General features: G+C 43.6%; 2 protein-coding genes across 3 annotated transcripts in view; one reads left to right on the forward strand and one right to left on the reverse strand.

The window, feature by feature from the left end:
• LOC308248694 (U3 small nucleolar RNA-associated protein 14 homolog A-like) overlaps window positions 1-2,359 on the reverse strand; it is a 76,895-nt gene extending 74,536 nt beyond the window's left edge. Inside the window, exon 1 of one of the 2 annotated variants that reach the window (XM_080668965.1) lies at window positions 2,138-2,359. The gene's annotated coding sequence lies outside the window, so the exon portion shown is untranslated. The remainder of the gene's footprint in view (window positions 1-2,137) is intronic. The other variant, XM_080668966.1, reaches the window with a different exon arrangement.
• Window positions 2,360-2,478: 119 nt separating this feature from the next.
• The window catches only part of RAD23B (RAD23 homolog B, nucleotide excision repair protein), a 39,288-nt gene continuing 27,459 nt past the window's right edge, over window positions 2,479-14,307 (forward strand). Inside the window, exon 1 of the mRNA XM_080669892.1 lies at window positions 2,479-2,906. Within this exon, the coding sequence (XP_080526018.1) occupies window positions 2,841-2,906 (66 nt within the window). The 5' untranslated portion in view covers window positions 2,479-2,840. The remainder of the gene's footprint in view (window positions 2,907-14,307) is intronic.

Genomic DNA, 14,307 nt, shown 5'->3' on the forward strand with positions numbered 1-14,307 from the left:
CTAGCGATGGACATTACTTTGAATAAAGCACTTTTGATGTTTCTCTTGAAATTATCGTGTTTTCTTTGATTACAAAATCCACATTATTAACTGGTACACCTAGTATGATTATTGTATGTTATGAAAGTTGTTGGAGAAGTCCTCTCCAAGGAAGTAAAATTTAACTTGGAACCTGAATGATGAAAAGGAGTTAGCTATTTAAAGATACAGGAAGACAGTTTCAAACGGAAGTAATCTCAACTGCAAAGACCTGAGGCGCCGCTAGAACCAGCTTAGCTTGTTTGAGGGGTGAAAGAAATGTGCAGAAGGATGACAATAAATAAGAAAAAGAAAGAGATGAGGCCAGAGAATATGGCAGGAGTCAGATCATGGAAGTTGTCCAAGGATAGGTAAAGAGGTTGAAGTGTTATCCTAACGTGTAATTAGTTATTAATATAGGTGACATGATTTGATTTATTGTTGAAAAAGATCACTCTGACTGCTGGGCAGGCTGTTGGGGGAAAAGAATGGAAATGGAGAGACCAGTGGGAGGTGGGTGAAGGATGATGGATTAGCCTAGGACCTAGGTGATAAAAGGAGAAATGGTGAGAAATGGTTGAATCTTGGGATGTAGTTTGGAGAATAAAGTTGACAGGACTTGATAATGGATTAGATGTGGTGGTTGAAGTGGAGGAACAAGACCTATAAGAGTGATGACTAGATTTTTGGTCTGACCAACTGGGTAAGATGGTGGTGACAGGAACTATGCTGAGGGAAACTGGGAAAGGAGAGTTTCAGGAGGAAGAGAGGCTCTGAGGGAGGGAAATCAATGTTGGGCTCTGCTAAGTTTCAAAACAAGGGACAAGATGAGACCACCTGGTAACTAATAGTAGAGATACAGGAAAACAGAAGGCCGAGGGTCAGAGATGGAATTACAAGATGGGTAAATACTTGCTGTGAAGGGGTAGTACTAAGTTACTGAAGAGGGAGGTTGGTCAGGGGGAGTTCCACCAAGTTCTATCTAAACTCCTAGTATCCATGGAACACCAAGCAGGGACATTGTATCAGGGAGGGCTGCTGTCCCACGTTGCACTTGATCTCATAGCTAGTGGTCTAATCGTGTCAGCTTTTTACTTGAACCACTTAAAGTCAAATGTGCCACAGGGAGTACCTTAATGTCCCCTATTAAGACACAGAATAACCAGGCACCTAAGAGCAAAGGCTCTGGGGCCATTCCGTTTGGGTTCAAATTCTGGATTAACCATTTACTAGGAGCGTGTCTCCAGAAACATTACTCAATATACCCCAGTTTTCCTATCTGTAAATGGGCATACTATTAATAGCTAACTACTATGGACTGCTTATTATGTTCCTTGTACTAAGATTTTACATACATTATCCAACATCCTCCCCCCGCCCCCAATAATCAATAGAGTTGAATGCTATTAGTATCCTCATCTTATTGATGAGGAACCGGAAGCCCATTCACCGATTCCACAAACATTTGTGTGTCTATGTGCCAGGCATGTTTCTATATCGGTTAACAAAACAGGATCCTTGCCTTTGTGCGGTTTCAGTCTGGGGTTCAGAGAAGGGAGGTGAAAAACATAAGATGATAAATGCTATAGAAAATAAAACTGAGCAGGTTCATGGAGCTAGGGAAGTTGCGGCTTTAAGTCGGGTATCTAAGGTAGATCTCACTGAGAAGGTGACGTATGAGCAAAGATTCAAAGGAGGCGAGAGACCAAGCCACCCAGGTGTCTGGGGAAGAGAGGACTCCGGGCGGGAACAGCGGGTGCAAAGGCAGCCGGAAGCAGATGCCTAACATCCACCATCACCACCACCCAGAGCTAGTGGGAGAGAGACATGGTGAGAAGCAGGAGCTAAGGGCCGAGTTTTAACAACTTTTTCACTCTGGGTGAGAAGAGGAACCACTGGACAGTTCTGCCCAAAGGAGTGAAAGAGCTTGACCTCCTGTTATCGGCCCTTTTCTTTAGGCTCAAGGTACACGCAGGCTGTCGGGCGCTAGTCTGTGCTCTCAAGATTAAAGCACCAGTCACCCCAACAAGGGCTCAGCTACATAGCAAGCGTCCGGTAAGCGCCGGGCTCATTTCGGTGGTAACCATGATCCTTTTACTTAAGCCCGGCCCCGACCTACCGCCCTCTAGTTCCCCAGCTGCAGAGCTTGGAATCCACCGAGTCGGGTCTCCACGTCGCGCTCCGGGTTACGCCAACGGGTTGCGCAACTCGAGCCGCCGGGCGGAGCCTGGACGTAGGCGGAGCGGTGGCGAGCGGGAGAACGCCCAGGTGGCAGACGCTAGAGGCAACCCTTAAGCCCACGAGACACAGGCACTGCGCCTGCGTACGCCGCGGGCATTCCGCAGCCGCAATCGCCCCGCCCCAATTCCGGGGCGGAGTTCTTAGCCGCGCCTGCGCACAGCCTCGCCGCAACCTACGCCTGCGCGCTGCGCCAGCCCGGCCCCATCCCCCAGGTTCTTCGGGTGGGGGAGGGGGCACCTATCGGCGAGTCACGATGATGGCGGCCACCAGCCTGTGGTGAGCTAGTGGATTCTCTGCTTGTCTCGAAGCGCTTCTCGAGCTTCCTGCACACTCAGGGGCTGGTGCTTGAAGAAGCTAGGCGGCCCGATCTCGCGGGAAAGGCCGCAGGCAGCCGCGCGGCCCGAGGCCACGGCGGGGGGAGAGGCCGCCCCGCTGGGCGAATGTGACAAATCCCCACCCCCACCGTCTTCCTTTCGAGCGCACGAGGAGCGCGGGCGACCCCAGGACCACGCCAGGCCACAGACCCCGCCCAGCGGCCAGCACCTGGAGCAGGCCCGGCAGCGGAGCTGCGCGGCGGCACCATGCAGGTCACCCTGAAGACCCTCCAGCAGCAGACCTTTAAGATCGACATCGACCCCGAGGAGACGGTGCGAGCGGAGGGGAGCGCGGGGCTGGGGCCGCGGGGAGCACGAGGGGTCCGCCGAGCCTGGCCGGGGTGGCGTGGCACTGCTCGGGGTCCCCGCCTCAGCTCTGAGCAGGGCTCGGCGGCGCACCCGAGCGGGGACAACCCCTGGTGCACCGGGAAAGCTCGGTATGCGTGGGCCTCGGGCCCTCGGGCCCTCGGGCCCCAGGCGCTGGATGAGGCCTGAGGGCTCCGGGCGCTGGCTGGGCCCGGGGGTCGCCGCGTCCTGGCCTTGGCGTGCGGCGGACCCGACCCTTCGGAGTTGGCCTCAGGCTTTGTGGCAGGAGTAAGAAGCAGCAGTGGCCGGGCGCCGAAGGCCTGGTGGCAAATGGCGTGGAGCACGCGCGCGAGGTGCTGAAGGCCTTGGCCTAGGAGTCCTTAGTGGAGATTGGGTGGGTGGGTGGGGCCAGGGCTTCCTTGGCGGGCCCTCTGGTGTGGGTGCTTAGGTGGGGGAGGGAGATGTAGGCGTCGCCACTACCACTGCGTGGACCTGGTTAGGCGCTAAGCTCTTGGGAGATGGTAACCGGAGATAATGAGCTTTTTAAAAAGGGGTGTCAGGTTCCGTCTGTCTCAGGGTGAGGGTGAGGGGTGGAGAAAGTGAATTCTGTGCCCTCTTCCCCCCAGAATTGATAACTTTTTTATTTACCTATATATCTTGAATCCTTTAGCTGCAGTTCTCCCGCCACCGAATCCACACCCATAGGTGCACTTTGAGACCTCTGGTGATGAAGATTTTTGCTTTAGAGCCCTTCAAATCCAGGCTCAAACTCAAGTCCAGGTTAACGGGTCCTCTGAATTGTAGAACCCTGCAGCCCCCTCACCCCCAATAATAGCACTTTATGGGAGAGAAAAAATAAAAACTTGGAATCTCTTCTGCAGTTAAACCTTTGAACACTTCAGAAGTCCACATGGCAAATTATCATGCGAACTTGTATCTGTGACTGCAAAAAGAGCCACTGTTGAAATCAGAACAACTTTACACCAAGAATCTAATAATGCCGTAATCTTAAATTTACTGCTTATGTTTTGGAATTGCCATTCTCTACACCAGTTGAGGTTGTCATAATGCTAAATTTAAACCAGCAACTTTCTGTCCATCTATATTTTAAAATATAGTTAATTCTGTTCTTGGAGACCAGAGGCCATGGTGTTCATTAAATAGACATGGGTTTCATTGTGACTTTGTACGTACTTACTTGTTATGTACCTGCTTTGCAGAGATGTGAAGATTGAATAGTATTTAAGTTGGTGGTCACTAAATGGAATTGATTTTTAATCTGTGGCTACCTTTGAGTGAGGTTAGAGTAGTGTATGTTTATCTGTCTCATTTAATCTAAAGTTTTCTACATCTTTAATTATTATTATTTTTTAAAAAATATATTTTATTGATATTTTACAGAGAGGAAGGGAGAGGGATAGAGAGTTAGAAACATTGATGAGAGAGAAACATCGATCAGCTGCCTCCTGCACACCCCCCACTGGGGATGTGCCCGCAGCCAAGGTACATGCCCCTGACCGGAATCGAACCCGGGACCCCTCAGTCCGCAGGCGGACGCTCTATCCACTGAGCCAAACCGGTTTCGGCTACATCTTTAATTATTTAAGAAACATTATTTAAGAGGCATAGTTTCCAACCTTTTTGGAATTGTTTTACAAAATGATTTTATTTCAAGATATGTGTAGAAGTATGCTGTGATTAAACTTTTAAAGGTGCAGAAGATATCAATTATAGATGAGAAACTTCAGTGTCCTCAGAAGTAATTGACAATACCTTGTGGATTGATACTACTAATAGAAATCAGATTCTTGAATATTCCTTTAATGCTTAGTGTGTAATGGTAAGTTAGAGGATGAAAGTTAAAGTGCAGCTGTCTTTTTAATGTTTTCAGGTAAAACTTTTTATTAAATGTCTTTGATTTTGGTTCTTTGTAGTACTAAATGTTGGTGCTGCAGGAACTTGACCAGCTTATAATATTCAAAATTAATTCCAGAATTATTGAAACAAAAGAGTTTTTTATTATCTGTGAGTTCATTTAAGTTAGTCAATGACTTTCTACAGCTCTACTGAAATATTTATATTTTATAAGATTTGTATAGCTCTTTGGGCACTTTGTACATACATTATCTTTGAGCAAATATTGTATTTGTATAGATTTTTAACTATTTGCTATTTTCCAGTTTGTTTCCAAGGCAGTGTATTAGTTATATGAATTATAAACTTCTAGAATATTATATTTTCAGAAAGCTCATTGTTACAAAGTGGCTTCTCTACCTTTTTTTTTTCTTCTACTTGTAGAAATGTAAAACTAACACTCTGGGGCAAGAAATGAAAACATTTAATCTGCTATATGGGACATTTTAATTAAAGTGAATTGTAGATTTTCATTTAATGACTTTAAATTTCTTAAATGTTTTAAAAATAGAACTTTTTATCTTTAGAGTGTTTTTTAGTTAATATTTTCAAAACAGAATTTGAATGTAGAATTACAATAAGAAAAGAAAATAGTGAAGACCATGTGAGTATAAATCAGGGATGGGGAACCTTTTTTCTGCCAAGGGCCATTTAGATATTTATAACAACATTCACAGGCAATACAAAATTATCAACTTAAAAATGAGCTTGCTATATTTGGTCAAACATTTAATTAACTCACCCCTAATGCCTTGGCAGGGCCATACCAAATTATTTCTCTGGCCTTATACGGCCCCCACCCCTGGTATAGAGAGACTAATAAGTATCCTGTTTCTAATCTGTTGAGAAAACTACGTAACCAAGGATATTAGAGATAGGTCTATACATATATAAAAAGCCATCGACCAGAATGCTGTAACCCCTGGAATGCCCAGTCGCTATGACACCCACTGCTGCCAGTGAACTGGCCCGATCCAGGGGTGGGTCCACGGCCCCTCCTCCCAGCTGCCCTGCCCCTGATTGGCCACTCCCATCCTGATTGAGGATGGGGAGGCCGGCCAACCCCCCTGCAGCCCTTCTCCCCTCCCCCCCCCCCAGCCGGCCCCACCTCTGATTGCCCCCCACCACTCCGATTGGCCCACAGCCCCTCCCCCCAGTCAGCTCCACCCCCCGATCAGCCCCCCAATCCAATTAGGGCCAGGGCCAGCTGGCCAACCACCCATGGCCCCTCCCCCACGCTGCTGGCCCCCGCCTGCGGCCCCTCGCCACAGCCAGCCGGACCCCACTCGTGCATGAATTCCTGCACTGAGCCTCTAGTCTAAAATAATAATGAAAATGGATTATAGTGAGACTTGTAGGGAGACCTATATTAAATTAGCAGATTTTGGTCTCTGAGACCTATTTTGGCTGCTCAAATGTTTGCCCTTGTTTAATTTTTGATTAGAATGAACTGAGGAAATTAAGTAACTTGAAGTTGCCAGTAGATAAACTTGTGGGGGATGAGCAGGAACAAAAATGAGTGAAAGAAAGAATTGAGAGATAAGAATAATTGTGAGAGTGATTCATTTGTGGAACAAATAATTGTTGAGTGAGCTTTGACTGGAGGAGTACAGGGACTTTTAGGACCTGGTTTGGGTCTTCTGGAAACCTAATTGACCTAGTCCTGGCTTAGGGCTATAAAGGGAAAGGCAGGAGAATTTGGTTCTGTCTCCTGCATGCACCTCACTGGGGATTGAGCCCACAACCCAGGCATGTGCCCTGACCAGGAATGGAAACCATGACTTCCCAGTTCACAGGTTGATGCTCAACCACTGAGCCATGCTGGTCGGGCTGACAAAACACTTATTAGCCATTTTGAACCATAGCAAACGTCTTTTTATTACAAAAGTAATGCATCTCCTCTTAGAAAATATTCAAACAATATAGAAAGAAAATGAAGAGAGCAGTCTTCATTGTGTGCAGTTCTATTTTAAATAGATGACTTACTGTAAAAAAAAAAAGAAAAGGAGAAATTTAAGCTACATAATAAAGCATTCTGAGATATCTAATAGACTGATACTCATACAAAATTTTAAAAGTTCTAAAGGTTGGTGGTGTGATGGTTATTTAGAGGGAAATGGAGCACACAAAGTTTTTTTAAGCTCAGATCCATAGTCACTTTTTTTTTTTTTTGTTTGCCATTATTTAAACCCATTAAGGGGAACAGGTGGATTAAAGAAGAAAAATTGATATTATTCTAATGCAGTGCAGATCTTATTGTATCAATGAAAATGACAAGAAAGAATATGTAGTATACAGATTTAATCCTTCAATCTGCTAACCCCTGCCACTGTGTGCTTTCAATAAGTAGACAAAAAATAACAACCCAGCTGAGATGAGACTTTAAATGCACAAACTGAAATGTAATTATCTATACTAATAAAAGGGCAATATGCTAATTAGGGTGGGCGTCTTCCAGACGTACATCCGTACATCCGGACAAAGCCACAGGGGCTGCGAGGCCCGGGGCTCAGGCCTCGCGGCTGCCAGTGGCAACAGCAGCGGGATGATGGGGGTGGCAGCGCCTTCCGCTGATCAGCCCGGTTGCCTCCCACAGAGGGAGACCAGACTGCAGCTTAGTCCCACTCCCCACAGGCTCACGAGCGCAGGGGCAGTGGCGGGAGCCTCTCCCGCCTCCGCAGCAGTCGGACATCTCCCAAGGGCTCCCAGACTGTGAGAGGGCACAGGCCGAGCTGAGGGACCCCGCACCCCCCCCCCCCACCCTGAGTGCATGAATTTCTTGCACCGGACCTCTAGTCCTATATAATAAAAGCATAGTATGCAAATTGTCCCCTTGACTGGGAGTTGTCTGGGCATTTGACTAGGGGGTGGGGCCAGCTAGGGTTGGCGGCAGCAGGCAGCCAGGGGAAGAAGGTAGGGAGTACCTGGCTGGCAGCCGCTAGGGACCCTACCAGTGTACGAATTTCATGCACTGGGCCTCTAGTTGTTAAAACATTCAAACTTGTAAAGAATTTTTGTGAGTTTATTTGAGCCAAATTCAACAATTGCCAGAAAGCAGAATCTCAACGAATTGGGATAATGCTCCAGAGAATGGCGGTTTTTCACCTGTTTTAAAACATTACAATCAAAGGAGGAGGCTTAAGTGGGTTGGTTACATGAAATCTATTGGAGATAAATTAGGGAGGCAGAAGAAATCAAAGCAGGGGAAACTTCTGGGATTGAATAAAAAGTAAAATGATAGACACATACTTCTTTTACTTAGGTGGATACAGGATATTTAAGCCAACAATTAACATGATGACAATAATGAAGGAATTTGTGGTATCTGTCCTCGCGCCCAGGCATTTGGTTGTGTCCTGAGGAGTCCAGAAAAAGCGAAGTTACAAGTTACCCTGACATTTCAAGGATATGCTTTCGTGGATCCAAAAAGACAATAGGCTCAGTTAAGGTAAAGATTGGCCTAGGACAGTGGTGGGCAAGCCGCCGTTTGCCACTCTGTTGACTAGTGAGTTTGCCGACCACTGACCTAGACTCTCGATTCCAATAATTACAGGCTGTTGTTGTTCCTTGTGATTAAGCCCCTATCCAGTGGTCGGCAAACTCATTAGTCAACAGAGTGGCAAACCGCGGCTCGCAAGCCGCATGTGGCTCGCGAGCTGCAGTTTGCCAACCACTGGCCTAGGACATGACTACCCACCATAACTGCTTTTAGTTAACGTTTTAATTTCAGACCATCTTTGTGGTTATTTTAGGTCTTAAGAGTTTGCAAGACTGCCATGCAGGCCTTTCCTGAGCTTGTCAGGTTAGCATGTGGCCCCTTTCATCCACATAATGTTGGTTATGCTCTTGCTCTAGTACTTGCATGTGGTGTTTGCTAGCCATTTTTTTTTTAAATATATTTTATTGATATTTTACAGAGAGGAAGGGAGAGGGATAGAGAGCTAGAAACATCGATGAGAGAGAAACATCGATCAGCTGCCTCCTGCACACCTCCCACTGGGGATGTGCCCGCAACCAAGGTACATGCCCTAGATCGGAATCGAACCTGGGACCCTTGAGTCCACAGGCCGACGCTCTATCCACTGAGCCAAACCGGTTTTGGCACTAGCCATTTTTTATTAGTGACTTTTTCCTATTGTGGTTTATTGTATTTTAATACAGTTGTTATGGAGATAGTGCCTTATTGTAGATGTTTCTTAGATTATTAAAACATCAAATAGTCAATATATTAAAATCTAAATTGCAGAGATGAAACTAAGGCTTGTTGGCATATTGGTAAAACAAAATATGGAGAGTACCTGGGAAATCTGGTATGGTTTCTGCCAGACTTCTGCTCATTCTATACCTGGCACACAGTAAGCATTTTATAAAGATCTTTTGAGTGAATTCGATGCATTCTTTTGGTGAACTTATCAAGTCAGTGAACCCTCATGTTTGCATGTTGATTCATTCATTTACTATTTGTTGAGTAGTTATTAAATGTCACGACCTGCTGTCATGGTGCATACATTATAGTGGAATAAATCAGTCAAAAATCAAATTTTTAAAACCAGATAATGGTTATGTAGAGAATTGAAATAGGGTGAGGTAATGCGTTAGTGCATGTCAGGGTGGCTAATTTTAAATTGATCACAAAAAGCCTTTTTTAATAAGGTGACATTTAAACAGATCTGAGCAATAATAAGCACTCAGATGGGGAGAGTATTTTCTATAGGTAAAGATCCTTAAGCCCTGGTGGGAGTTTAGTTGGTAAGAGCATCATCCCTATATGCCAAGGTTGTGGGTTTGATCCCCAGTCAGGGCACAAACTAGAAGCAACCAATGGCCCAGCTATTGTGGCTCAATGGGTTGAGAGTAGTCCCGTGCACCAAGAGGTCACTGGTTCGATTCTGTCAGGACACATGCTTGGGTTTCGGGTTCGATCCCCAATAGGAGACAGTCAATTCATGTTTCTTTCTCTCTCCACCTCCTCCTCCTCCTCCTCCCTTCCAATCAATGGAAAAATATCCTCGGGTGAGGATGAACAAAAACAAAAAAGAAATAAAAAATTAAAAGCCTATATTGCTGATCTGGTAGGTGGGGTGGGGAGCAGGGCAGAGAAATTAGAGATTGGATGGAGGGTTAGGTTAGGGGCCAGAATCTGTAGGACTCTGTAATCAGCTGGGGGTTCTTGAGGTAGAATAAGAAACCTTTGGGGAATTTTAAACAGAGGTGGAAAATGATTTCTTGTATGATTTTAAAGAGTTACTTGGACTGCTATATGGAGAATAGATAGTAGAATAAGCAGGAGTGAAAGCAGGGAGACCAATTAGGAGGCTTGCACAGTTGTCTTAAGCAGTGGATTTTTGACCAAGGAAGTAGAAATGGGGATATGAACAGAAGTGGATGGATTTGAGATAGCTTGGGAGTGTAGAGTTCAGACTTTTTTGATGGGTTGGCGTGGGAAAAATTAAGAAATAAAAGATTAAACCTAGATTTTGGTTGTATAAATTATGTGAATACTTAAATTCCTTTCCTGAGATGTGAAGGGCTGGGAGAGGAGCAGGTTTGGGAGTTGGGATGGGGCCTCAAGACTTAAGCTTAAGATGCCTATTAAACATTTAAGTGGGTATGATAAGGAGATTTGGTATGAATCTCGATTCCAGAGAGAAGTTTGGGTTGGAGATAGATACTGACAATAGGCAGCATAGATGGTTGACTTCAGTTCATGGGACTAGATGAGGAATCACCCAGTATTTTTTAATGCCTAGTCTTTTTTGAGCCCTAATGCCTAAAGTATTCATTGTATGAATTTAATTAACATCTATGCTATTAGAATTGAGGAACCTTGATGAGAGTATTGCCAGCTAATAGGATAGGGCCTATGGCTAAATTCTGGGATGCTCTAACATGTGAAGATTGAATAGTGATGAGGTCAAAGAGCAAATCTTTAAGGTAGGAAGAATCCAAGAGAAGAAAATGTTTCAAGAAGGAAGAATGCCCTAACTGGTTTTGCTCAGTGGATAGAGCGTCGGCCTGCTGACTGAAAGGTCCCAGGTTCGATTCTGGTCAAGGGCATGTACTTTGGTTGCGGGCACATCCCCAGTAGGAGGTGTGCAGGAGGCTGTTGATCGATGTTTCTGACTCTCTGTCCCTCTCCCTTCCTCTCTGTAAAAAATCAATAAAATATATTTTTTTTTAAAAAAAAAAAGGAGGAAAAGGTCAAATGTGCCTAATAATTGAGAAATCAAAAGTGAGATTTAAAATGATATGACCTTTGGTTTTGGCAACTTGGGGATCATCATTGACCCTGATGAGTAGTCTCCAAGGAGTGGTGGGATCAGAGTTAGATTTGAGTGGATTGAGGAATGTTTGGGAGATGAAGAAGTGGAGATAGTACATGTGGACATATATTGATAATTATCCTTGACATCCCCCCTTTTCCTGGTATAGCTGTTTTTATCAGGGGGTTAAAAACATGAAATTGATTACAATATTCTGAGCTTCACAGCTTGTGGTAGGCGTTGTTTTAAAAAGAAATCCACAGGAGAATAATGAAAAATATGTAGTGTATGTTTTTTTGGAGGGGTTTTGGGGGTTTTTTTGTGTTTTTTTTTAATATATATTTTATTGATATTTTACAGAGAGGAAGGGAGAGGGATAGAGAGCTAGAAACATCGATGAGAGAGAAACATCGATCAGCTGCCTCCTGCACACCTCCCACTGGGGATGTGCCCGCAACCAAGGTACATGTCCTTGACCGGAATCGAACCCGGGACCCATCAGTCCGCAGGCCGACGCTCTATCCACTGAGCCAAACCGGTTTCGGCTGTAGTGTATGTTTTAAAAAGAAGAAATCACCCCCAGCATGATTAGTAACTTGCCTGGGGTCACATAGTCAATGACTTTGGTATGTAGTTTCAATATGCATGATAGATGGTCCTGCCCATACTTTGGCCTATTCTATTCCTTAAATTCTCATCCAGTGATCTTTCCTTCTACTCTACTTCGATCCCATTGATTAGCAACTAACACTTACCATTATTGTTAGCTGTAGCGCTTTTCCCATCCCCACTATCTGGTTTTGGTATCTCACTTTACCTTCTCTCGGATTCCAGTTCTAGTGAGACCTGTAATCCATCTTTCCATATTTCTTTTCACTCCTTCCATCATGTTACTGCTTCCACCCATGCCCCGCTACAAATAGGGCTGGTGATTAAAATCACCAACATGCAAGGGTCAGTATAGCATCTCTCTTGAGCCAGGCTGCCAGAGTTTTGGTCCTGCTGTAGCATTTGCTATGTGACCTTGGGCAAGTTACTCAATTATGTGCCTTTTTTCATATCTGTAAAATGAGAGCACTGCCACTGGAAGTACTAACTTCATAGGGTTGTTTTGAAGGTTATATGATTTTGAGATAATATACATAAAGTGCTTAGAACTGTGACAGTGCTTGGCAATATGGTCCCACTCACACTCCATTGTTCTTGCTTATAAAACTCCAAATGTGATTAAATTCAGCCCTATGTCTGTGCTTGCATCTGTGCAGCTGGGAGATGAACACATAGCCACATTGACTTGTCTCAGTTAAATTCATGAATATTGGCCTTTGTAACTTGCTCCCTGAGCCCATGCAGCTCATCTGGGTCATTTCTACCTCTGTAACTTTGTAAATAAACTTTCTCTTATAGCCAAGTCTTGATTCTGAATTCTTTCTTAGCCAAAACTCAAGTACCAAGGTTGTTGAACAGATGTCCGGTTTGATTCCACCGCTCTAACACCTGGTGCTGTTTTCACAGCCAACAGCTATCTCTGGATGGTGGAAATTGGGATAATTTTATTTTCTTCTTTTTACTTTTCTATGCTCTCCAGATTTTCTTTATTAAAGATACTACTTCTCAACCTAGAAAAAAATGATAAAAATAAATTTATAAACATCAGCCTTAACTAGGCCCTATGTATTGCCTGATAGGCATACATTTCCCCATTACATTCACTCTTCCACTGCCCTAGGCAGATTTCATGTCTCCTATCCTTATTTTCAGCTGATGACCCCAGATTTTATATTTTATTGAGAATATAGAAACAATTGAGACAACTTTTACAAGGGCCTACCAGAGCTACCTACCTGCTAGCCTCCTTTTATTGTGGACTAGTCTGGTGCACAAATTCATGCACGTTGAAAGGAAACTAATTAGAAGAAATATTTTAACATCACTATTCGCCCTTTCTCTATAATGGAAGTGTCAACCAAATTCACGATCGACAATGACAGATGGAAACACATGTGTGCGACTGGTGCCAGTGAGAGCTTTATATGTATTGCACATGCGTGAGTCAACATTTTCAAAATTGAGCTATCAGCTTGTTACAAGTGTGTCTACATTTTGGGGGGGACACCTGATACATGCTTTTGGTTAGTAAAGACATTGAACTTTTTTTTCTTTTTTTGACTGTGTAATTGTAATTTGCCTGCCCCTGTCATTTGTCATTTTTCTGTTGGCACAAGAACCTTTTTGCACCATTTCACTTTTCTTAATTAATTTCTTTGACTTGCATTTTTCCTTTTAGTATTTATCTTGTTACTTCTATTTGAATTGTGTGCTTAGCTTATTAATTTTCCTTCTTTGTTTAATAATAAACACTTTTAAGTGTTAGTCTGATTACTTTTTTAGCCAAACCATATAGGTATTGATGTGTATAGAGTTCTTATTATTATGTTCTTAATATTCTTTAATCACAATTTTTATTTCTTTGAAGCAAATGTCACTTATTAGTAAATGATTGAAATTGTTTTTTTGTTTTTGTCCTGCTTTATTTGCAAGGTGTTTTTTCTCTCTTCCTAATTCTTTTTTTAAATAAGCAAAGCTAGAGAGTGGTGGTTACTTACTTAGGCTTTTGAAAACAGTGAAATAGTCTTTGTGGCCTAAACTATTAAAAGAGCCCAATCAGTGTAGCTCAGTGGTTGAGCATCAACCTATGAACCAGGAGGTCATGGTTTGATCCAGGTCAGGGCACATGCCCCTGGTTGTCAGCACAATCCCCAGCAGGAGGCAGCCAATTAGGGATTCTCTGTCATCATTGATGTTTCTATATCTCTCTCCCCCTCTCTCTTCCTCTCTGAAATCAATAAAAATATTTTTTTAAAAAATTGTTAAAAGATATATTCTATATGCGTCCTAGAAATGAAAATACAGTTTTTATTGGGTAGAAATTATATACATATATATATATACCCATTAAATCTGAGTTGCCTACTCATCCTGACCTGTCTCAAAAGAATGAGATTCCTGCTTGTTTCTTTTATTTTTTTGTTTCATACATTTATTTTTTTCTAAACATTTTTGTGCTACATTAATTTACCCATTCAGCAAGTAATAACTGAGCACCTACTATGTGCTTAACCACTGTGTACTGTTCTTAGTACTGGAGTCACTCATAGTGACATGTGTTGTCTGTGATTCATGATTTTCAC

The sequence above is a fragment of the Plecotus auritus genome (assembly GCF_963455305.1).
Source record: "Plecotus auritus genome assembly, chromosome: 5".
In the NCBI taxonomy this organism is placed as follows: domain Eukaryota; kingdom Metazoa; phylum Chordata; class Mammalia; order Chiroptera; family Vespertilionidae; genus Plecotus; species Plecotus auritus.